The sequence below is a fragment of the Syngnathoides biaculeatus genome, chromosome 17 (assembly GCF_019802595.1).
Source record: "Syngnathoides biaculeatus isolate LvHL_M chromosome 17, ASM1980259v1, whole genome shotgun sequence".
In the NCBI taxonomy this organism is placed as follows: Eukaryota; Metazoa; Chordata; class Actinopteri; order Syngnathiformes; family Syngnathidae; genus Syngnathoides; species Syngnathoides biaculeatus.
The window spans coordinates 8,773,168-8,799,053 of NC_084656.1; the positions used below are offsets into that span (position 1 = coordinate 8,773,168).

The following is a 25,886-nucleotide window of genomic DNA, read 5'->3' on the forward strand; positions in this document are numbered from 1 at the left end:
GGCAAGGGTGTATTCCTGCATATATACTCTTATCATCATCATGGCTGTGTGATTACAGGACCACTTTCATCACATGTGACTTTTATCAATGCGCCGCACCTTGGAGGAGGGATATGACCTGTTTTACTGGCGGGGGGGAAGTCACCCAGAGGGGATAAAGTCTCAATCGTAAGTCGGCACCAGTCTCTCATCCGCTTGTCACTCAAAAACCCAGCATCTTGCGGTGTACGTACATACACAGGCACAAAGTTCCCTGCGGCGAGACCTATTGTGAAACGGTGAGCCTCTTTTCTCCTCGCTGCATTTTTAAAATTGATAAAGGGCGGCCATTGCTTCCCGATAATGTCTCTTCAGAGACCTAGACAATAAACAGTAAAGATGTGAGGCGAGCCTCGAGGGAGGATTCCATACTCAATATACACTGGCACATGAAGCTGACAAAATAATGAGGTGTGGTGGAATGCCTCATGAGGCCTTACAAAATGGGACTTGACAAAAATGTGGCTCTAAAGTCCATAAAATACTAATACTATTAGAGTTCAAACATATAGCAGCAAAACAGCTTTTGAATAGATGTCCTCTGTGCTGCCAAATACCCTACTTAAGACACTTTTGAAAAACTTTTCAATATACTGAACGATGCGGAACTTGGATGTGGTGTATCTGTTCCCTGTAGTGAGTGAGTGATGGATTGGAGAGAGCAGAAACAAACACTTGAATAGCTGTCCCCTCAAGTTGTTAAATCAAAATAGTGACGTGCATGGAAAAAAAAGAGACACTGTCAACTGTAGTGATTGACACACTTCTTTCCCAATGCAATTATATGTGATGGTCTCACTTGAGGTACAGAATGTTTACATACAGTACACCATTGAAAAGGTAAGTATTTTCATGCCTAAAAGGTGTTTAAGCCTGACGTCAATTAGCATTGCCACTAACAATAAGACTTGTATGAGCACTTGGAAAGACCCATACTATGTCAATGTGCAGATGGGATTTGTGTAAATGTGCACAGTAATTACCGGAAGGTCATCTGGAAGATCTGCCCCAGGTTGACCTGTTGGCTTTTGTTGTCATATCCGTGCAGCATCTCGCCGAACAAGGTGGCGTTGAAGTGGATGGCCTGCCGCGGGCATTTCGGACCATCGCAGTTGTCGGACTGTAGCAGGCATGAGCGCCCGTCTGTCCCAAGTTTGTACTCCTGCACACACCTGAGGAGGCGATGGAGACGGAGCGATATAGTAGTGCTTCAGGTGCAGGTACATCGATGCTGTAACTATTCAGTACTAGTAACAAGCAAGGAGTTGCACGTTGCTTCGCTTCGAGACTGTCCCTATACTTGTGAATAAAAGTAGGTATGGTTCTGTGACGCCATTCTCCAAGCCTAGACCCGCTCATGGAGGATTATAATATCCTTCACCTGTCATTACTTTACTTTTTGCTGAGGTTTACTGTTTGAGTTATTATGCAAATAGATCAGCAGATGGCCATCGCCCCATTATCCTCCCCATTTGAAGTCGTTCGGAATTGTCTAAATGATGACAGCCAATTAAAAGGCTTTTCTGGAAAGTTAATTAACAGTCGCTATTACCATGCATATCCCTGACATAAGTGATGAACTGTGGCATTTACGTCACTCTTGCATTGATTCATTCTGCCAGGCTAATTGAGCAACTGTCAATGTCAAAAACGACCCCATATGCGACAAAATCAAATACGATGCAACGCATGCGTTGCAGTGGTACTACCAAACACTTTGTGGACTCATATGTTAGAGGGGAAATCTTATGGAAAACTGACTTTTTAATTGATTATAAAAAAAAAACTTGAATATCTGGCTTTGGGCAAGAGGGAAGGTAAACACTGGACTGCTTGTCATTCATTTCCAACACACACAAATTCATCACGTTAACGCCAGTGGAAATTTTAAGGACTTCAATTTAATAACCCTTCTAACCCTTAAAAAAACATGTTTTTGGATTGTCAGAGAAAAATCCAAGACAGTATAAAGCAGTATTTCAATTTAGAGGCCACTATTCCAACTTGATGAAAAGAAAGAGAAAAGCATTCACATATCACCAATGTGCCAATAAATTATCAGCAAAAGAGGAGTAGAGCTTGCATGAGCTACTTTCACTCAAATACAGTTTGCAAAACTGTCTGAAAAACAAATATTTTAGCATACTGTAACTCTGTAATTGCCTGGCAACCAGTTCAGGGTGATGTCTGCCTATCTCCTGAAACCAAATGGGATAGGCACGAGCTTTCAGCAACTATGAACAGGATCCTGGATACTGCATAGAAAATGGATGAATGGATGGAATTTTAATCAATTCACTTTCTATAATTCTTTGGCTTTTGACTTTTTTGGAGGATGTGTGCTGGGGCATTGCCAGGCCAACACTGTCGGCAAATGGAAAGGGGGTGTGTAATTTCGAAAATTTGGGAAGGCTGCTGTGCGGTATTTTTGCAGTGTTTTATGACCCCTGAAATAGCTTAAGTCATTTTTTTTTGGGGGGGGGGCAAATGGTGGAAAACCAGTGTGAAATCCCATTAAAGTTGAGGTCGATCAGCCCCTAGTAAATGTTTGGGCAAAGTTGAATCACTTGGTTCTTTATTCTCACCCGCAATACATCAGCACGTTGCTGGATCCGGGCTCGTCTTCCATGGGCATGAGCTGCTGGTGACAAAGCTGCTCGCAGCCTCCGTTAAAGCCGTCCGTGCAGTCGATGCCCCGGGAGTAGTCATAGCAACCGGAGCCATCCTTCATTGGCCTCAGCCCATTAGGACACTGCACGGGAGACACAGGCGGAGAGAAGGAAGAGGAGGAAGAAACGGAAGAAGGGTGATAAGGGAGACAGAAGAAGAGAGGAAGCCACAGAGGTCAGCACATGCATTCTAATCAGGCACCACTGAGGAGGCGCAGGTAGCAGCGGAGATCAGAATGGAGGAGTGAGGAGCGGATGTCCAGAGAGAGAATCAAAGTGAAAAAAAAGCACAAAAAGAAAAGATAAATTCAAATATGCCTCAACTTGGCCGCCAACCGATATTTCCCACTTGAAGGGCACTTCATTATCAAAAACAACTGCCCAGCATACTTTTTTGTGTTCTTTGATAAATATTATCACAGAGGGATTCAGACAACCAAAATTGGATTCTGGATCAAAGACTAACTACTCTTTAATACAAACACATTTTAACAAGGAATGAATTGTCCTTCCAGGGACACAGGGTAACAGGCAAATAATAAATCGTATTTGAGCAATTTTCTTCTCCAAATTCAAAGTCAGCCAAGACCTGCTTGTCACGTCTTTAAAGTATTATCCTGAAAGATTATCCTGTGGCGTGCGGTGCATTTTGAGTGACTTGTCCTCCTTGATTAGCACAGAAAACAGCCAAGGTACATCATAAATGTTCAACCTGTTTAACCTTTATGCTAGTAAATCTGCAATGGTTTTTTTTTTTTTTTTTTTTTTTTTTTACAATATATCAAGTAGGGCTGAGCCACGGGCTCACTGTTAAGATAAATATAATGTAACCTTAGCCAATCAGGAAGCATCCTTAATCTTGTGCTGTTGCCAGCCACAACGAGAGAAGCAAATATATGTTCTTCGTTGTCCTTTCCAGGAGCAGCACAGACTTTGGCCTTTGGGGGAGGAGACATGCAATTGCTAGTGCATACATTGAAATATGTGTGCTAGGTTGTATTGATCATCTGGATTACAACTCCAGACCTCACTCTGTCGCATTTTAAAAATCAGTTTGGATGTTACAAATCCATATGTCACCCCCAACCCTAGCACCACAAATCCACTAACATTTAACAACTTCCACTAAAATATTCACGAGATTAAATGGAAAAATCAAGAGAATATGTTGACAGCCACATTGTATTCCACCGGACATCCTGCAATAGTAGTCACAGTCGTGACAAGTAGTCACAATAGTCACAATTCTACCAGCTGGAGGTTTGTGTGATGTAGTTCAAAATGAAACACATCTGGAATTAGACAAAAAAAAAAAAAAAAAAAGAAATAGAATGGGCATTTGCATTATTTTCTGATGTCCAGGTAATAGAAACTAAGATAAACATAATTTGGCAACAACTATTGTGATGATCAGCTTTGGTAGCAATATTCAAGACAAAGTGACCCCCCTCAACCAGTTGTGAATCTTTCTTCCGCTCAATCATTTCATTCATTCATTTCCTTTCCTTCTCAGGACAATTAATTGATTGCAACTGAACTGTTGTACGCAGCACTGTGGATCAGCTGGTAAAGCGTTGGCCTCACAGTTCTGAGGTCCCGGGTTCAATCCTGGCCCTGCCTGTGTGGAGTTTGCATGTTGTCTATGTGCATGGGTGGGTTTTCTCTGGGCACTCCTGTTTCGTCCCACATCCCAAAAACATGCACCAATAGTTGGCCACTCTAAATTGTCACAAGGTGTGATTGTGAGTGGGGCTGTTTGTCTCCATTTGCCCTCCGATTGGCTGGCAACCAGTTCAGGGTGTACCCTGCCTCCTGCCCGTTGACAGCTGGGATAGCCTCCAGCACTCCACGCAACCCTCGTGAGGATAAAGGGGCAAGGAAAATGGATGGATGGATGGATGGATGGATGTATGAACTGTTGTATTTCTTGAAGATGTTTCAACTCTTATCCGAGTAGGCTTCATTGCAAGAAGGCTGAACTCAACTATTTCTGGTCCTACTTAGAAGCGTGCCCCAAACCACGCACGTCATCATTATTTTGGAAAGCAAAAAGGGGAGAGAGACATTAACCCGTCTGGCCAAGAGGCCATTCACCAAAGTCCTTGGGTACACACTCTGTAATTTTATTCAATTCTGTTGTAAATTGGTGATGGCGTTACCTGATGGTCAAGGACGCTCTTCTGTTTGTTAGAGGAGGAATTAAGTTTCTCGGGAATGAGTGAAAGCAAGTCATGATAAGTAGGAGATACGTAGGTAATGCCCCATCCTCTGTTGAGTGATGTCTTTTCCATTTTTTGGTCTTTACCTGATGAGTTTGGATGAACTCTTTAGAAGTATGACCAATGTGTGACCAGGGGAGCTGATCAACAACCTATTTCTTCTCCTTTATGGATCTATCAAATTAATCATGATGAAATAATAACATCCATCTATACTCATATACTGTAATAGTCAGGAATTTTACAATGATGAAACATTCCCGTTACAGTTAATAAAGGTTTCCTGTGGAATGGGAACAAACTTTACAGGTCCCACTGTAATATACGTTGAATTTATAATAGTAATAATATCAACAATAGTGTGCATAGTGAGTAGCTTTTCTCTTTAATGGTTTATAATATACGAAATGATCAGTTTCCCTATGAAAAGTTTTCAAATAGTCTCCCGTAGACCATTGAAACTAGTTCTGTTGTCATAAAGTAAACTTGGTAAGGTGTTTACTATGCGCACACTCTCTCGCAGGGCAATTACAAATGAGACATTGACTACGCTGATAATTACCAGCGAAATGATGTTTCACTCCTGAGTACACTTGAGGGGATTCAGGAAAAAACACACACTAATTAACTTTAGAAAAATGGAGTAATACAAAGCATAGCGCGCATTAAAAAACAACCAAATATACACAAGAGATCCAGAGGAAGAAAAGTTTAGACGTTGCTGCTTACTGTAAATACCATTAGAGAATTTACATAAATCTTTTTTGCCCATTTTTTTCATAATCATCCACTAATTCTCCTTTCCAACTGAGAGATGAAGTCAAGCTATGGAAAACTCTGCTAATGAGCTTGTTAACCGGAGTTAGCAGCCCTTTGAAGCCATAAAACCTCCGATTCACAATCTTGGCTCGAGTTCATCTCAAACGTAGTCAGATCGGGTCTTCCGTACTAAATTCATCCAATAGCGTAGAGGAACCCCCTAAGTTGATTAGACTGGAATTTGACGTGTATTTTTAACAAAAAAGTTTCTGAAGTCAAAACTTGGGAAGTGAGTACGTATTTGTGAATATTGACTTGAGAGAAGAACATTAGGCGAAATCACACATTCATACCAGCATTGGGTTCATAAGGGTATTAAGTGTTTAACCTTTTTTTTTTCTTTTTACATTTACAAGATTTAAAAAAAATATTAAAAGCTGTATGAGGCAGCCGTGGGACAGAGTAAATCACCTTTCATGGTATGCATTTGTCAATTTAGGGATGAGTGCCTTTTTGTTCGGTGCTCATATTAACAATGTTTACCTCATTTTTCTTATTTTACAGTTAAAAACATTTATATTTGAACCATCTGGGATGCATATCAATTTCATATCACACATTCACTATGAGCGGCATGGTGGAGCAGCTGTAGAACATTGTTTATGTTGATTATAATTCCTATGGTTTGTTTGCAGCAGGGTGTCATAGCGGCTTCCAAGACAGTTGATGGGTTACCGGTTCGAATTTGGGCTCCGTCTTCCTCCCACATCCCTAAAAAGATGTGCATTGTTTAACTTGCCGATAGATGAGAGTGCAAGGGTTGTTTGACTATACGTGCCCTGCAATTTGCCGGAAACCAGCCACTAATAGCCTTAATGAGGACAAAGCTCATCAAAAATGAATGTGCTATTTGAAATGAAGGAGCAGTGGGTAAATATGTAGACTTTTGTTTGCTTCTCACACTAACAATAGACTGGCTTGCTGCCGTAATGTTGGTCACCTGTGATCAAAAGGTAGGGTTTTATGGGGCACTTTACGATAGTGTCCTCCATAACCAACGCAAACTGCTTGTTATCGGAATTTGGCAGAAAATGGGAGCGCCCTGAAAAAATGGCAAGCATGGGAAATAGGTGGAAACATCACACAAGAGGGCAGGCACTAGGAATTGAATCCAAGACCTAAGAACTGTTAAGCAATAGTGCTAAATACTAACAATTAGCTTTGCCAGATTAATGATATTTCCATTACTTCCTTGGGAAAATATTCTGAATACAAATCCTCCTTCAACACGGCAGGGTTTGTTAGTTTTGGCAATATACAGTGCGTACTGTAGCATATAGCCATATAAGATACAGTACACCAATCCTCCTTTCTGATTCATGCTGGTTAAATTAAGACGTGGCGGCTTTTAAAAGTGGGCAAGGGTGTGAGACAGGAAGTCTTGACCTGCCAGTTGATTTCACAAAACGCTTCTTATTTGGTCACAGCTAATGGTGTTGCTGCTGAAGGAGAGAGGAATTTCAACTGTTTTGACCTTCTTTGGTGGTGACATATTTACATAAAGGAACACTACGTTTCAATGAGGTGAGAAAAAAAAATAACACTTTGTCAGCTTTCTCATTGTCTTCCTTATCTAATAGTCTGACTTGTTCGTGTCTATGCTCTTGGGAGTGACAATGTCCACTTGTCAGGCACATACTGTATGTCTTGAGAAGGGACAAGGTAATAAGAACAATCTGCACATATGTACACTTAGCTAATGGCTCCATTCTGCATCCCCCTCACCGCTTCATTGTGTGCTCCGAGGAGCGCGGCTGTGGCTTAAATAACGCCTCGGCTACACTCTGTTCTCCCCACTGGTGACAACATAACAAATGAGGACTGAAGGTTGCTTTGTCCCGCAACTCCATCAGACATTGTAGCTCAGCTTGATGGCTAAAGGTATTTAAAAGCTGCTTTCTCAGAAAAGGCGGACACAAAGCAAACAAAGAACAGCAAAAGCAGCTTTTGTTGTGATATATAGAAACATTGCATTCGCTGCAATCTGCCGAGGTTTAACTCACAAGACACAAGAGAGGGCCGTGATTCGACACAATTTATCATTACTGCACTAGGTATTGTAAACTGACCAAAACAATACATTAAGTACAGCTGCATATCTAATGTGATTAAATAAAGAACCAGCATTTAAAAAAAAAAAGCCTTTTACAAAATAGTAATGTTCAGTTTTGATTGAAATTCAGACTGAATGTACTGTATGTGTATGTTCATTCAAAAGGCAAATTAAAATGCGCTCAACAAATGGAGCAAAAACAGCACTTCTCGTAATTGGGCAATCAGTGGTTGTTGAAATTATGCTGCATTTGAAACTGCTGGAAGTTAGAAATACTCTATTGTATTCAAGCAAAACGTTGAAGTGGGCTTTTATTGGGCTTTTATTTATTCAACTGCAGATAGGGAAGAAAATTAAAACTAGTTGGAACAAATTGTTTTTGGAACAATGTTAAACAATATATAAAAGTAAGTTTCTTTCGGCTTGTCCCTTTCGGGGTCGCCACAGCGTGCCATCTCAGATGAACGCCAATATATAAATTATAATATTGCTGGCAAATTAAACCTCCAAAGATGCACGCGCATAACTATGCATGGGATCGGGGGAAGTTATGTGTTGTAATCGGCTCATCCCAGTCAGAAGTCTAAAATGTCCTGTTTCCTGGAAGACATCTTTGGATTAATTATCACCGTCATTGTTGGTTGGTCATTCTTAAAACATTTTTCTCCAAGAATAAGGGTTAGGGTTAGGGTTAGGGTAATCATGGTAATCACAATTCTTACTCTTACCTGTAATCTTAACTCAATCCCTAAAAACCATTCCCAAATTCGAACATAAACCCAACCCATAACCCCCAACTAATTCTCAACCGTACCCCTACTGTAAGCCAAACCCTCAACCCAAACCACCACAATGTTACTTTAACGGCTAATCCTTAAAGTGCCACTGACATCACTACCTATATACATTGTAAAATGGATATCATTATGAAAATTACACAAAATATTATTCACTTCAGTGTCTATACGAAAAAATAAATATGAGTGGAGAGCGTGTCATTCATGCGCAAAGTTGCGGAAGTCTCACTCGACATCCAAGTGGTTGCCATATGGCCTGCAAGATCTTTTGCAGATGTCACACTGGGACATTCGCCATTGAAAACATGTACTGGCACCTGCTATGGGAGACCAACAACAGAGATTTTCAGACTTTTCCGACACCCCTTCTGACACGGAAACTTTTTTGATGAAGAGATCATCTCACAATCGAGTGAAGTGACTGGGGCAATATTACCCTATTGTTTCGATCCCTATTTAGGTGATATGCAGATCACTTCTAACTAGTAACAGACTCCCCGACAGTATGTATGACAGTATGTAGCATACTCAGGAGGACCCAGGCCGTGGAGAACACCGGTGGCCGGTGGGGGGAGAGCACCTTTCTCCTCCAGCACGCGGCCAAATCATGCCTGCATGTGCGACGTACAGCACCGCTGCGGCCGCAAACATCGACACACTTAGCACCCCTGACTTACGTACTTTATTAAATTATGACGCGGATCTTTTGTTGCTTCTAGGAGGATTACATCGTAACCCTCCAACTATTATTTTTTTTAATAGCTCTATACACACCAATCTGTCATTTGGAACCCACGAAGCTCTCGTCCTTTGCACCTGTGCAATTCATTTTTTCACGACGAACCGGGTCTTTTGGAAAAGTATGAAGACCGAATCCATCTTCTTGAGTGTTCGAACAATATCCACCAATACAACGAGGCAGCATTTTGGCTAACACGCTGGGAAAAAAAACAGCTACTTTCGCACCGGTAAAACAGGTATAAACACACGAAACCGTGAGTGTGGCCTTCTGGAAAAAAAACTCACTTCCTGCTTCTTCTCCAAAATGAGTGCCTCGAGAGGATTTTCATGGCGGGAGATACAAAAATCCATACACGACAACATAATGACGTGTGGTGAAAAAACAGGTGGGTGCATTCCGGCTGGCTGTCATTAAAAACATACTAAAAATCATGCTTTACGTGTCTGTGGCACTTCAAACAAAGCCTAACCCTCCCCAAAAACCAAAACCCATTCAAAACCCCAAACATAAGCCTAACCAATAACAATTTTACTGTCCTATTTCAAACATCAATCAAAAGCAGAACTCATAACAACTTTCTGAGACATCACTCAGACATGTATTTCCCCCAGTTGGCTTCACTCGTCCACTTTGCAGCATCTGGCCAAAGGTGCAGATGTGAAGAGATGAAATAATTCAAAGGAGTATTTTTATTTTTTTAAAGCACACAACCTGTGAATTTCAAAAAGGTAGCAAAGGGAAAATGAACTGTGCAATGCGGCAGAGCAGTCATAAAAATACTGATACTTTTAGGGCGCACTGGGGACTGTGGGTAATAGGTGATGACAGAACTTCTCAAGGGGGAAGAATCGCAATTTATCCTCCCTGCTGAGTCTTTATGCAAAATGGATGCAACCAAACATCTTTTTCAGCTCCACACTGTCATCCTTGAGATTCTCTGGCTTTTTGTCTTGGCCACACATTTTGAATGCTAGATGAGTGCAGAAGCTGCGAAATGAGATTGGAGAAATCAACATTCCCTAAAAGCAGGTCAAAATGATGGATTTCAATCCATGGCTCAAGAACTGTAGCTCAGCTGTGCTATTTGGTACACCAACTGATGGGGAGGTGCACCATTAATATGCCACCATCTGCTTCGGCAGCTGAATGTTGTCGTATGAGGACACCTATGACAGCTTAAACAGCATAAACAAAAACGTGAGCCCAGTGACACTGTGGTGTTTAAAAATTTAAAATGATTAACGGCAGCCTCCGAATCGGGAGAACAACAGAAGTCTCTTAGTACCATTGGCATGAACAATTATAACTGCTTGATATTGATAGGGCTCAACAAAACTATCTCTAGCATCAATAAAAATAATAGATACGATATCTAATGCAGTTCAAGTCCATGTAAAACTTGGAATAATGGTGCTAGAATCATTAGATTGAAAAATATGGGCATTTCCAGAAAATAGAGTAGTGCATCTGATATACAGTAATATAGATCAAAGGAAATTGGGACTTATTTACATTGTTTGCTATAATCAATACAGTGTTGATAACACAGAACAAATTGCAACCAACACAATGAATTAAAGTATCAACAATGTACTGTATCACCATGCAGTTTCATCAAATCTGACTTTCATTCAGTATAATTACCCACTTGCAGTTGATCAAACAAGTAGTGAAGGTCAATACCTAATCATGTTTTTTATTTAATTATTCATTCTAAGGTTAGCAGGACAACTAATTAACTAAAAGAACTTCCTCTCAGACAAGAGTGAAATACCTTGAAAACTTTTGCCAACTAGAATTTAATTCCCCGCAAATGGATTCCAAATGTCTTGAGTGCTGCAGACAACCTTGAAGGATTCCCATAATGGATTTTAAGCCCTCCGTGCGGCATATCACAGCTCTGCTAGCACCCACTGTGACAAGGGTGGTTGAAATAACACCCTCCGAAACGAGATCGGAAAAGGGAAGAAAAAAAAAATACAGCGTTTGTCTGATTTTCTGAGTTAATCTTTGAAGACCGCCGGGCTTTGTTTTTTTTTTCCTTTTTCATGGGCCATGCAGAGGTGTTTGTGGTTGTTTGCAAGTATTTTAACTTTGCAGAACCTCTCCAAGCTTTGTCGACTTGAAGTTTGAACCTGACGGCATCAAGCGTTTGAGGCTTTTCTTCCCTTTGCTGAAGGATGTTTGCCAAGAGGTTTCTACTGTATGTTTCCATTCCATGACATCTTATTTCTATCTAGTTACATTGTATTATTCGCTCCCTGCGGGGCCTTGAAATCTATGATTCAGATGCATGTTGAACACATAGGACTTGACCATATTCCTTATCAATTATTTATCCATCTACCCAGTCCAGCCTGTCCAGGTTTGGTAACACATACTGTATCCCATACAGGCTCCATCCTAAAAGCCACATTACATCCTGGGACTGGTTTCCAGTCAATCCTAATTGTGTATGGGCAATGATTCCACACAAGTTTTTATAAGGTCACAGCAGAAAACCCTAAATATTTTAGCCAGCAAGCACTCAAAGCAGCGTAAATGCACATTATTTTTCATCCAACGTTGAACGAACTTGTTGCTAGGGCTGCAGTAGCGGATCGGGGAAGGGTAGCTGGGGAGGCAGTGACCCCCCCCAATACGGCCCTACTGTGCTGTGCAAATCGACCACCCAATACCTTTGGAATATTTTTGGGCGTTAAATTGTGAAGGTTTGCAAAATACCTCGCATTGATCCTCTTTTCAACATTCTCTCATGGGGGATGTTCTTTTGTAATGCTTGTTTTTTAATGATAGCATGGTATAGTCTATATGTAGCAACCTTTTCTTCGGCAACCGCAAAATTATCCATCCATTCTTAGCCACTTATCCTCACTAGGGTCACGGGAGTGCTGGAGCGTATCCCAGCTGTCAACGGGCAGGAGGCGGGGTACACCCTGAACTGGTTGCCAGCCAATCGCATGGCACATGGAGACAGACAACAGTCACACTCACAATCACACCTAGGGGCAATTTGGAGTGTCCAATTAATGTTGCATGTTTTGGGGATGTGGGAGGAAACTGGAGTGCCCAGAGAAAACCCATGCAGGTACGGGGAGAACATGCAGACTCCCCACAGCCGAGGCCAGGATTGAACCCGGGTCCTCAGAACTGTGAGGCCAAAGTTTTTACAGCTGATCCACCGTGCCGCCCCACCGAATTAGGGTAAGCATAACATTCAGTAACTTACAAATGGTCAATGTCCTACAAATAATAACAAAAAAACCAAAAAACTGTGCTTACCATGCAGCCAGATGAGTCCAACTGTCGATCTGATACACACTTGAAATTCTTCTTGCAGCCACCGTTGTCTTTGGAGCAGTCACGTACGGGCCCGAAAGATGCCAGCAAGTCTTCTACAGTCTCAAAATATGTGGACATCATGGCTTCGTCCCTGGATTTAAAAATAAATGAACAAAAAGGCAAAAAAAAAAAATAAAAATGAAGATGCCTTCTGTTTTCTAAGTATAAATGACAAATGGAAAGGAATGCTTAAGCAGCTAAACATAATCCCTTGCTGGCTATAAAGTAGTTTCTTGTAACCTTGAAAATTCTGGTGCAATTAAGATGTGAGTCGTGCAGCCTTGTTTAATGAAAATGAATGATTTTTTTTTTTGGAGACACAAGAACATCACTACAACCACCAGGAAAGTGATATACAGACTTCTGATTGGATGCAGAGTAAATATATTAAAATGGCAGCATGTCTTTTTCCCTGAAGAGATTTGACAGTTCATGACAAGTAGCAGCATAGATCATTACACTGAATTAACATTCCTCAAATTTGAACAAAGTCTTCAAAGTTAATGGATAAGTATACAATATATATAAGTGGGTCGATCCATTTTATGGGTAATGTGAACTAACTGCAGTTAGATGCTTCATGTTATCTCCAAATGTTGATTTTCATTTAAATTAAATTGCCTAATTAACCAACGCAATGAGAGATTTTACGTCAAAATCCCAAAACACATGCTAACACTAGTTTGTTGCTATGCCTGGAGTATTATACGTCACAGTCTCCACTTTGCATATTTTCTTGTTGCCTCCAGTGTTCTTCTAAAGAAAAATAAGTTTCCTGATGCTGGAAAAGTAAACAAGTGACCCTCATTCTCCTTCATTGTTGTTGTTTGATAGCATTTGTCACGCTGAAGGATGATTCAACATCGCATCTTTTTTCTTTTTTCACTTTAATGGAGTACTATTATAAAGTGGGACAATCAAGGCGAGTAGAAATAAGCCAAACTGTGAATTTGAAATGGTTTTGTCCCAGACAACTCGAGGCTGAAGGGACTCAGAATTTCACATTTTTGTTTAACTCAACAGGATGGATCCCTACTCCTTAGTTGTGATAGTTTTGACCAACCACATCTATTCGCATTTGGAATCCCTCTTAAAACAAAACAAAACAAAAAAAACAACACAAAAACAAGTTTGGAATGGAATACTAGATCTTCTTTTATCAAACAGCATTTCTAACCACTGTGCTAGCCAGGTTAAACAGTCTTCACAAATAAAAGGAAGGATCGAATGCATGGAAAAGGTTTTGTGAATTCTTCCCGAGAAAATGTATGTTCAACTGTTGACTGTCAGGCTTCACGCGTAAACTCCACCACACCCGGCCCTAACATTGCTGCTGTCAGCGTGGATGATGGGGTGAGCGACCCCTTCGTTTTTCATTTGTAAAGAAACAACAAATAAGAGCGCAACAGAGACCACCCAGTGTCCTGAGAGTGACTTGACTCCATAAACAGCTACAACATCATAAATGACGGCGAGACGAATATACTGCTGAGGAAAGAGGATTTCATGGTCTTCCATCGTATTTTTTTACTGCAGTTAATTTGTCCGAAGCAGTGAAGTTGTAAAAGTAAATCTCCACTGCTCATCAACAAAGTATTTGCGTCATAATAAGTTTGCAAACTACAGTTTGACAAACTATTGTGAGCTATTATAGTGTGACAATGGTAGAAAATAAAGTGCAAATACTGTCTCTAGGTAATATACTTAAGTTGATTTTTGTTAAGTATCTGTACTTCACATTAGCACATTCTACTCACTACATTAGAAAACATATATCTACTCTGCACTTTTTACTTTTTTGAAATTCACACTGAGATAGATTAATTAGTTTGACTTTTTCAAGCTCCATTAATGATGACAATATGAAAAATGTAGAGAATAGAGTTAAAGTCAACCGCACAGCAACAATTTTGTTCTTACTGCTGCTCAAGTACAGTGCGTCAGTACTTCTGCCACCTCTATAAATTGAATGAGTCCCAAAGTGCATCCCTTCATAGATACCCACCAGCAATGAATGTGTACACTTTGTACACAATACATATATTATTTATTCCCTCATGCTGCACTTTTGAAATTCAAATTTGCTCGAAAGCTTAATGAGCATTCCCTTATCCCCAAAAACTTTTTAATGGAAACGGGTGACTAGATTGTGCTTAATTCATGTAACAGCAGTTTTTGGTGGAGGGAGAGGGTTAGTCCATGACATCTCCAATAAATCTGGATTCAATATGTGTTTTTTTTTTTTTTTTTTTTTTTTTTGGGGGGGGGGATCTTATACCTACATGATTCCAGTTCCTAAACCCTGTGACCATGCAAAATCACAAACCAACCAACTCCTATTTACAATATCACTTGATTATCTGAATCTAACCACTGTATCAGAGGCACTGCACTCATGACATCTTTAGGCTACATCAAGAGTATTTGTATACATGGCTGGGGAACTGCCCTTTCAGCTAATTGCATATCTTAAAGCCACAGTATGTATATTATGTATGGAACATACCCACAGGATGTGTTATGTGTGATCCCATGAGAACTGAAGGCATCAGTGGTTGGCCTTTGATGGTTCAATATGGAAAATGAAAAAGTTAAAATATATCAATTCAAAAAACAAAAGCAGCATGTTTAGTCTGTAATGTAAACACCATATGAACTAGGCCTATGAAAGCTTGCACATGAGTACATTTATTTTATCGGAACCAGCTCTGGCTTTTTCTATTCTTCTATGTGGAGAGTGTCCCAACGGCATCAACAGCTAACAACATGAAGAGACGTGTTAGTGATACGCTCTGACCAACCTCATGTATTGTTATGGTGACATAACTAGGAAACTGATTAGATATTTCACGTATGTTCGCAGGTTATACCTGTTCAGTATTTGCGTCATTGCTTTTTATTTAAAAACCTGAGAGGTGCACGTCTTTTTTTGCACCATGCAACCAAGGTTACCATGTGTTGAAGTCCAGAGGATGATCAGATTTATCAACAGAAGCTCAATTCTCTCTTAATTTGTCTTGCTTTTTTTTTATTTTGCCTAACAGCTGCTACTCTCTGCAGCAATCCTTCTACCATATTTACCTTTCTGTGACCAATAACAGAAAAGAGTGACATCACATGGTTTGTTGTGCTGTATTTTTGTACCTTGGCAATATCAGACATTTATCACAGACCAAAGACAAAGACCTAAAAAGACTAGGGTTTATTTTCAGATAGAGATGTTCCCTACTTGGTTGTGTTGAGTTTACACCTGAGCTGAAGTGAATGGAACCGCACCTGAATCCACTTGCCAGAAAACAGAGTGTCTTCAAGACAGGGATCAGTTGTAAAAGTAACTATTCATCAGTACTGCACCACACGAGTAGAGAACTTAAAGGGTAAGTCTAGAGACAAAGCAAAATGTCAGCTATGGACTTCCACTATGCATTATGACTTTGGGCTTATGGTTTCTTTATAGGAGACATATGTCATATTCCCACAAATTAAAACAGTTCTGGGTGTCTTAACAAAATGCCTGCGATCCATCGGTCAAAATATCCAAAGGATCAAGAATTAGAGTATGCTTATCTTTGACTTTTATAAGTCGTGTTGGAATCAGATAGTTTTGGGGTCTGCTGTGTTTTGATTTCATGCTAATTTTACACATGCTGTGCAGGCAGGTACACTCGGGACCCAAATACTTGAATACAAGCAATAAAACCAGCCAGTTTTCCATAAGACACTCCTGCTAAGACTTTCATGTGATAGGTGAATGCTGGACAAATCTATACTTGGACAATATTTGTACTTGTTGATTACTGAGCAGAAAGACAAACAACGTGACCAGCAGATTCTATAATCTTGTTAGTTTTTTAAGAGTGCTTGCTCTAATGGTTGTTAAAAGGACCAAGACGCCTCAATAATCTGATTGTCTCACTAATTGGGAGCCTTACGGTAGTTTCTTTGTTTATGATTTTTCTACTTTACCTCCCAGAGGAAAACACATTTTGTACTGCTTAAGATGTGGAGTATTGAAGGTAAATCCAATCCTGAGTTTTTTTAAGAAGTCTGCAAAGCCTTAATTCAATCTCCAAGTGTTTTCGATCTTCTCCACCAAGAATGTCTCATTACTTTGTGACAAGTACTCTATGGACTTCCAAACACACTCTCACTCCAGCTAAAAAAAAAAAAAACAACAAAAAAAAACAGAAGCTGAAGCAGGAAGTCTATCGTGCAATGTTGCATTTTGAAACTCTCCTGTGTCCTTAATTACCTACCATATCTGCCATTTTTGATGTACTTGTGTTTATTTATAGATCATGACCTAAAAAAAAACCCTCTTGCTACTTTTCTGGGTTGCGCTTATGCTTTACCACAGTAAACAAATTGATTATGTAACGGAGACAGCAACCGCTATGCATTCTCTGCTCTTATGCTACACCACCTTGTCCTTTTTGTTTGACTTTTCAATATTTGCAAATCCAAAAAGGCAATATGTGACATCCATTTGTTCTGCCAGGACCTCCAACACTGACAAATGGGTCCTTAATATAGAGGGAAAATGCAGGGTAGGGAAGGTACGCCAGGCCCAAAAATAATGATTTTGGCTCAGCTGTGAGGTGCATGCTAAATGGCTTTCTACATAGTGAGTCAAAGATAGAAAGTCAGGATGGTTCTTCCAAAGCAGCCCAAATTAAAAAAATCGTCTTAGGATGATCTTTTGTTATTTTTAACAGATTGCACAACACCAAATGGTTCCAATAAATGTTTTTACGTAACTAAAAAAGGGCCTATAATTAAATTACATTCTTTTCCACTGCACAGGAACAGCTTGGCTCAGCTCTTCTTGCTTCGTTTTTGGGCCACTTCAAAATAGTATCGCGGGAAACTGCCAAAATGCTCTGTGATTGCCGATCAGTCAAAGGTGTAGCCACCCTCTCACACAAAGTTAGCTGGGATAGGCTCCAGCTCACCTCATATTCTGATGAAAATTGATGGCAATTGTAAGGAAATGTGCCACATTTAACACATCAGTCAGAACGAATCAGGATAACAAGTATGGAGGAAAGTAACTGTCTCCTGTATTTCCTTCATTGCACGTTGGTCACAATCAGGAGACAGATATTATTCCAGAAGAGACTAAGGGAATGTTGATGTTTATTTTTTTTATTTCAATCAATGAGCAACCAAAAATGTTTGCATCACCAACATGGTATTGGCTCGACAAACTTGGAACTTTGGTTGATCATGTATTAGCAATAGTACCACGTCGTAACTAGTTGAGAAGCAATTATACAGTGATGGTGCCCAGAAAACGGGCATTACAGACAGAGGTACACATCATAATTTTGGTCTGGTTCTTTCAGGAGCAACAGAGGTAGTTGCTTGGTGCACATTTTTTCATCTACCCACCTTATTGGGTGAACTTATGTCACTTTGTAGACATACGTCCTATTAGGGATGCACAACTGATTGAATTTTAATTATGATCACGAGTGTGAGAGCCTCGATTAAATTAATCTGCACGTCGGTGATTTTTAAATTGAAAATGTGGGCACTGCTACATATGAAGCAGTTTCTCAACCAGTAGTCAGCCAAAAGGTAGTTAAGGCTTCATTAAGATGCCGAAATAACAAGCGCACCCTGCAGTGGAAGCCTGAGTCACTCTTGGAGGGACTCAGGAGAGTGAGTCATGCCAAGAGAAGCAACTAGTGCAGTGAGTAAACAGTGGCGATGAGGAGCAGTTAGTTAGGAGCTAGTACTTGGAAAATGGATCAGGATGCTTTTCCTGGACATGCTTTGATGAAAAATGGTAAAGCACAGGACAAGAAATGTAATCCCCTGGCATAACTATTTCTTCAAAGTCGTGTTAACTAAATTGCCACAACGATTCTTTAGATTATGCATTGCGGTAATCGCACAGGGTGTCATTAAACCCAGCACTGCAACTGCTTAGAGCATGAGACCGCGTGATCAGCTGATTTGGTGCATTTCTCTTGGGCAGCGGTACCCGATCTTCTTTGCACCGCATTCCACTTTCACGTAAAGACCATTTGACAAACTATTGTAGCTACCACGCGGGAACACCAGGATGCCCACCGAAGCGGATGTGGAAGTTTATTGTGCCTCACAGTTGTGGTCAGCTAAATTAAGAAACGAACACATCAGTTTATGAATTGATGCCGCTCAGTGCGTTGACTCAAATAATTCACTGAGCCGTCCGTGAATGACAAGTACTTAAAATTGTGCAAAATGCAAAATACTTGTTTTCCAAATGCACAGTCAAAATAGTTGATTATGATACGCTTTTAATATTTTCAGTGCATATGCATACCTACAGACCTCTCACATTATGGGAACCATTATTAATAGAGATGGAAGCAAATGGCAGTTGTGCAGTACCCCACCAGATGGCAAATATTTTTCTTTTTCTCCAATGTTTAATACAGAGCAGTGATAAAATCCTTGGAGTGTTGTTTTTGGAGTAATTTCAAGTGTGACCATTTTGCTATCAATAGTGCAGTTGTATTTCACCTAAAGTATGTGAACTTTGTCGAGCAACAAAGGTTCAGGCGATGTGACGTTACCTGGAAAAAGAATCGGATCAATTCTGGTGATTTAAATTGCTGTGTCCACTAACAAGCCCAGACCATCTTTATTTACCATATAGACTGTAAATACAACCTGATCCATTGTTGTTGCTCAGAACTTAATACTATATTAAATAGACAAAAGACTTATTCCAGGTGGTGTTTCCAAACAGTGGGCAAAGTGAGATCAATTCCTTTTGGAACTCAGTTGACCTCAAAGCATATTCACTGCATCTAAACAGTGACAAATGTACTACTGCTATAAATCTCTGTGCACAGCTATTGCTTGTGCATGATGATGAACGAGCAAGGGATACTGCCCAAAGCTAGAGCAGTGCGGCGACATGATTACAGAATGTGTTATTGGTGTGCCCCCTGTGCTTGATTAATGCTCCTCGCAAATATGCTGACTGGTGTTTAATATTGCACATTTTCTTAAAAAAAAACAACAACCCCAAAAAAATCTCATTGGCATTGGGAGTAAAAGCAGCAGATGAAAACAGCAGCAAGAGTGCAGTGATAAAATAAAAGCATGCACATCTTTTTTAGATCTTGTGGGTTGAGATTTATGTATTTGTTTCTGGTGTCACTCACACTGACTAATGGCACATTTTGATGTCTCGCTTGATCGCACTGAGTGAAGTCATTCATCACACGATGCCACGCGGCTTTGGCTACTCTGGGGTATCTCTTTCAACTGGCAAAGAAAAAAAAACTATGCCAAATGTATGCTAGAAATGTCAGCTTCTGTTCATGAAAATGGAATAGGTGAGACACTGACTATTTGTTATTTTGTCATTATAGCAGATGAACAGAAAAAAATGATATTTGCAATTTTAATGGGAGTGGGTAGATTAAAATTACCCTGCAAACTTTTGGAAACAACATTTGTCACAATTGACACATAATTGAGACTTATTTGCTTGGGGGTCGGGCAACTCACTCACGCGACAAATAATTCATGACTATGCAAATTTCTTGGGTGTCCCCTCACTTACACTCTGGTCCAATAGGTGTTCATAATTTAGATAGCCGCTCTCACAACACTTTACTTGTACAGCTGAGTCCAAAAACACTGTCCTGCATGCTTCCCCTCCTGTGCTTGTCCTGTCCAGTCCTGTCCTATATTGTTCTGTCCTTCACAGGGTGTAGCGCTATACTGATCCAAAAAACACTGAAATCCATTGTGTAATTGTTCCAGTTATACACACCTCATGGTTTGTCTTTTCTTGCCTTTTCCTATATTATCGAGTTCTATTTTCACGGTCTGATTTGTTTTTTCTGTCACTACCCTTTAAAAACTGTTCTTTTCGAATGATCAACTGTAATTTTATTGAAAATGCATCAAAATACAACAAAACCACAGTGGCAGCTTCCACATCCTTCTTTAAATTGTTGACAGTTTGGTGATACTGTTGATGGTAATACTTTCAGTGTTGCACAAACTTCCCTTGCAAACTTTCCAAAACGACAAAATTCATCACAATTAATCCAAAATTTGCCAGTAACTGATTTTTAAATTATGGATACTCTGAGACACTGGGTAACCTAAAATGAACTTTTATTCTCTTTAGTAACACACACTGTACTTTACAGTGATACAAAATTTGCAACACTCACATTGATTTTTCAATCTTTGATACTTCTGAGATGCTGTGTAGACTAAACATACCCTCCACATTTTAGAAAAGGGCCAATATATTTGTCACAACCTTTACCGATCTTCTAATTTTCATCTTTAGCTTCTGGATTCTGTGGTGAAACTGTCAGAGATGAGGGAGTTGCCAGTTTTATGACTAGTGAACTGCTTAACAAATACTTCAGAAAGACTTGACTTAACTTTGACTTGAAAGCCAAAAGAAAGATCAAGCCACGACCCATCTTCAATGCTCTGACATAGGGAAAGAGGCTGTTCCCCAAAATTTCACAATACATGCCCACGCTCATCCTCTCCTTAATACAGTGCAGTCGTCCCATATGCGGAAAAACACCCACACAGCATGATGCTACCACCCCCATGCTTCACAGTAGGGATGGTGTTCTTGGGATGGAACTCATCATTCGTCTTCCTCCAAACATGATGATGGAAGTAGACCAAAAATTTTCATTTTGGTTTCATCTGACCAAAAAACTTTTTCTCATGACTCCTCTGTATCATCCAAATGGTCATTGGCAAACTTAAGATGGGCCTTGACATGTGCTGGTTTAAGCAGGGGAACCTTCCGTGCCATGCATGATTTCAAACCATGACGTCTTAGTGTATTACCAACAGTCACCTTGGAAACGGTGGTCCCAGCTCTTTTCAGGTCATTGACAAATTACTGTTGTGAAGTCCTGGGCTGATTCCTCACCTTTCTAAGGATCATTGAGACCCCATGAGCCGATATCTTGCATGGGGTTTCACTCCGATGGAGATTGACCGTCATGTTTCTCTTCTTCCATTTTCTAATGATTGCTCCAACAGTGGACCTTTTTTCACCAACCTGCTTGGCAATTTCTCTGTCGCTCTTTCCAGCCCTGTGGAGTTGTACAATTTTGTCTCTGGTGTCTTTGGACAGCTCTTTGGTCTTGGCCATGTTACAAGTTTGAGTATACTGATTGTATGGGGTGCACAGGTGTTTTTATGCAGCTAATGGCTTCACACAGATGCATCTGATTCAGGATAATACATGGAGTGGAGGTGGACTTTTAAAGGTGGACTGACGGGTCTTTGAGGGTCAGAATTCTAGCTGATAGGTGTTTAAATACTTATTTGCAGCTGTATCACACAAATAAATTGTTAAAAAATTATACATTGTGATTTCTCGATTTTTATTTTTAGATTATCGCTCTCACAGTGGACATGCACCTACGATGAAAATTTCAGACCCCTGCATGACTTTTAAGTGGGAGAACTTGCAATATAGAAGGGTGTTCAAATATTTCTTTTCTTCACTCTACTTGACCTGATAAATCATCTTAGCTAATTGGAAATCTCTATTTGAATCAAGACACTTTGCCAATCTTCCCACGAATCTCGAAAATGTGAATATTGTATATAGTAATGCTTCCAATGTTGTTCAAAAATATCCTGCAACTTTCAGCAATAACATTCACTCGTAGTAATGACAAATTATGATATCTGCGAATAAATAACCCTGTGTCTGATGTAATAGTTTATAGTACATTTGTTTGATTATGAATTCAAATAATAGGATAGTAAAACAGGGATCTTTTACAATCTGCGGAAAAACCATGATTCGCCACTTTCAACATTAATGCATCTATTGTGAAAAATGACATTGGTGACCGTGTAAAATCTTCACAAGCTCCAAACGCTCCCACAGGACCTCAGTGCATTGGATAATGAAATGTCATTGCATTATTCATGACGGTCTGACAGATTTCCCATGTTACAGGAAGTAATCACGAGCCGCTGCTACCTGAAGTGAGCTTTTAAAAGGTCATTAAAAGCAGAGTCAATGTCCTTATGTATTGTATGCAGATTTTGGAGCTGTTTCTTCAACGTGATTAAGCCTTCACATGGTTTACCCCGTTTATCATCACTTCTCATTTTTAAGTTGACAATAGTCAGCGCTTAATGAGAATGTAGAGTAAGGCAGGATTAAATACTGAAGAATTTTGGCATGCTTTCAGTAAGCACCAATGGCTTCTGGCCCAGCCTATGACAAGTACATACATTTATTGATATATGGCTTTACCTTAGGGTCGTACATCACATCCATTTTTATCTTCAACGAGAATCTAGAATAGCTCAAGAACTATTTTTATCATCCATTATTGGAGCTGTTCATCCTTCAATGGCAGTCAACTTTTTCAAAATAGAAGCCATATTTATGCCATTTAATAGCTGCAAAGCCCATTGGAGGTCAGATTTAACAGATGCTTATATTGCGTCTGTAGAGGCAATTCTGGACTCCAGAGGCTATATCAAATAGCCTTTAACAAGTTTCTAACTATGCAATAAAGGCCGCTATTTGCCGAGATGAATGCAGCTACTTTCAGGCTTGTCATAACTATGGGCATTTGCATTGTAAAAACTGGTGAAATACGCAGCGTGTGGATATAAAACTGAAATGGGTTGTCCTTACAGGAGAGTGGTGTTTGCCCACAAATATAGTACATTAACCCGCAAGTATATTTGTGCGGTCATATGCATACCGATGAAGCGCTCAAATTCAAACTGCAAAGTTGATCCGATCAAAATGTGGCAGTCAGTTCAGTTAAGTCACTGCCATGATTGACTGAGCAAAAATAAAAATGAAAAAATCCCATCGCAAGGGCTGACTACTGATTTTTTTTGTCTTCCTCACTTTTTTAAATTCAAATGCCACATACATATGTTTTCATTTTCTTTTTTTTACATTAATATTTATAAGAGGGAGGCAAAATAGCTTTAACATATTCTCATAAAACTGGTGAAACGGGCAACCAACAGTGGACTTTGAATTCAAATCGCCAGAAAAGGTATTTGAAGTTTGAAGTTTTTCATTTAAGACGTACTCAAAAGACAAGCTGCAATTTTTGTTTTTATCCTTATACTTTACAAAAGGCTATTAGTACTTATAAGCTAAAGAGAAAAAAAGCAGTCATGACAGATGAAAAGTGATTTTTTAAATTTTTATTTGACTCAGTTCTTTTATCTAATATGGCAATTAGCACAACCATGAACTATAAAGTAAGATTTTTGTAACAGAAAAAAGTTGGAACCATGGAATGAATTAGTAAAAGAAAATGAAATCTCAAGTGAACGAAATGTCCCAAAGCATACTTGAAGAAATTTGGGCCTTGCACTGATGGTTCTGATTAATAAAATAATAATTCCGGATGATTTTATTTTGACATATTTGTTACAATATAACCAAATTCAGTACACATACAGTGTCTGGCAGATACACTGTTAAGTCCAAAAGTAATTTTTAAAAATATTTCAAAATTTTTGGTGCCATTCAAATGTGCACTATAAACTGAAATGGGTGTTTTTGAATGCAACAGAAAATGTTTTAATCCATTATGTTTGAGTAAATTGTCTTTGATGACACCTCGCAGCAAAATCATGCCTGTTCCGACTCACCGGACCTCTCCCGGATCTTCGGTCACCAGCACGTCCGTCTTACAGCTGGCAATGGGATTGATGGACAGCTCCACCGGTGGTACCACGAAGCTCTTGCTGACGGGCAGCCACAAGCCTTGGCCCAGACTGTAGAGTGATCTGCGTTAGCACAATCACGACACGTACGTTTCAAGCAAAAACGACGACTTTTCTGCCAAACGTGACCATGCAACACATTGACGTCTGACCGGCATCCCACTAAATGGAGAAGAACATTTACAATATGGGTGATGACAGAAAGATGCATGACAGATTTTGTGTAGCGCAGTCAGAAAGCTAAACATTAGTTTTGCTGATAGTGATGAGATCAAATGCCATCAAATTAATACAAAGTGAATTTTAACCAGAATTTTCATGCAAGAAATGTGTCTCAACTGCCTGATAATTTGTAAAAATGTTAAATATGATTAACTCAAGTGAACAGTTAGTAAAGCTCAGTAAGCATCATTTCAGCTGGCATCGGAATATTAACTACCTGCATTGTTCAGTGTTAATAGAGAAAGAAAAATAAGCACCTGTCTCGAAGTTACTGTGACTCCAGTCAAATTAATTTGTGCCAAATGTTTGGGAATGACCCTTGCTTCTGTTCAGCGTTTAGTTGTTTTTTCATGAATTCTGACATCGTCTTTGTATTCCTATTCGTATAGTTTTGATTGTACACTCAGGTATTTTATTGACCAGGATTTTGCAAACAAAAGGCAGTGAAGACATATATGTACTGCTACATAAGCTTCTAGCAATAGCTGCTGACTGGTTAGATAATGTACACCTGTCATTTGTAATAAAAATGTGCATTTTTGTGGTCTTTCTTTCAAACTTTTCAAAAATTTTATTGGTAGGCAAAAGTAAAATATCAGAGATTCATTACCCTTCCAGGTCAAGGCAGTGTTTCTAACATATTGGTATTAGACTGGTTACAATAAAATATATTCAAAACCTATTCTAAACTCATAATTACAATGACTATTTGTATACAAATGATCAAATGAAAAATAAATAAACTGAGGAATTGATGTATAGTTCATACAGGGACAGCATTACGATGGTAGTACTTTGGACTGGAAAAATGAATCTGAATATAAATGATCTGAATTGGAAAGCGTATTTTGAATGTTGACCAAATTAATGTATTTTCATGTATTAAATGAAATGGTTTTTTTTTCCTGTTTTTGCCAAAAGAAGCTTGAGCAAAAAGATTAGAATCTACAGGAGTCCAGTGTACAGGAGAAAGGAAACGAGATGAAGCCTCACCAAGAGCACGGCGCAAGACCAGACTTTTTATTATGTGCCGTTTGATGTCACTTAGCAGGTGGGAGACAAGCACTTAAAAGAAACAGCAGCTCAGACATTCTCATCCAAAATTTCTGGAACATATATTTAATTAAAACTTTCTCAGGTCACAGTCACGCTATCACACACCCTTATCATAATGTGCAGCATCAAAGATGTCCCACTTGCCAAAAACATATTCTTGGATGCCAAACACAAGAACCTCAATAGCAAAGGGAAAACTATCGCGCTGTA

At 39.6% G+C, this 25,886-nt stretch overlaps 1 protein-coding gene and 1 long non-coding RNA gene across 5 annotated transcripts in view; one reads left to right on the forward strand and one right to left on the reverse strand.

Moving 5' to 3' along the window:
* LOC133490572 (uncharacterized) lies at nucleotides 1-24,427 on the forward strand. Of its 2 annotated transcripts, none has more exons than XR_009792245.1 (4): nucleotides 1-168; nucleotides 1,088-1,259; nucleotides 7,174-7,270; nucleotides 24,299-24,427. It is a non-coding gene; the product is annotated as an uncharacterized LOC133490572 (long non-coding RNA). The 2 variants fall into 2 exon arrangements; XR_009792246.1 differs by lacking the exons at nucleotides 7,174-7,270; nucleotides 24,299-24,427 and adding exons at nucleotides 12,395-12,542; nucleotides 12,679-13,862.
* Nucleotides 1-25,886, reverse strand: part of LOC133490570 (astrotactin-2) — a 301,145-nt gene that overhangs the window by 95,645 nt on the left and 179,614 nt on the right. Inside the window, exons 10-13 of one of the 3 annotated variants that reach the window (XM_061800811.1) lie at nucleotides 24,324-24,449; nucleotides 12,621-12,771; nucleotides 2,625-2,791; nucleotides 1,023-1,211 (exon numbers count right to left, since the gene is read on the reverse strand). In XM_061800811.1, coding sequence (XP_061656795.1) covers nucleotides 1,023-1,211; nucleotides 2,625-2,791; nucleotides 12,621-12,771; nucleotides 24,324-24,449 — 633 coding nt within the window. Of the gene's footprint in view, nucleotides 1-1,022; nucleotides 1,212-2,624; nucleotides 2,792-12,620; nucleotides 12,772-24,323; nucleotides 24,462-25,886 lie in introns of those variants that run through there. The other 2 variants (XM_061800810.1, XM_061800812.1) reach the window with 2 other exon arrangements.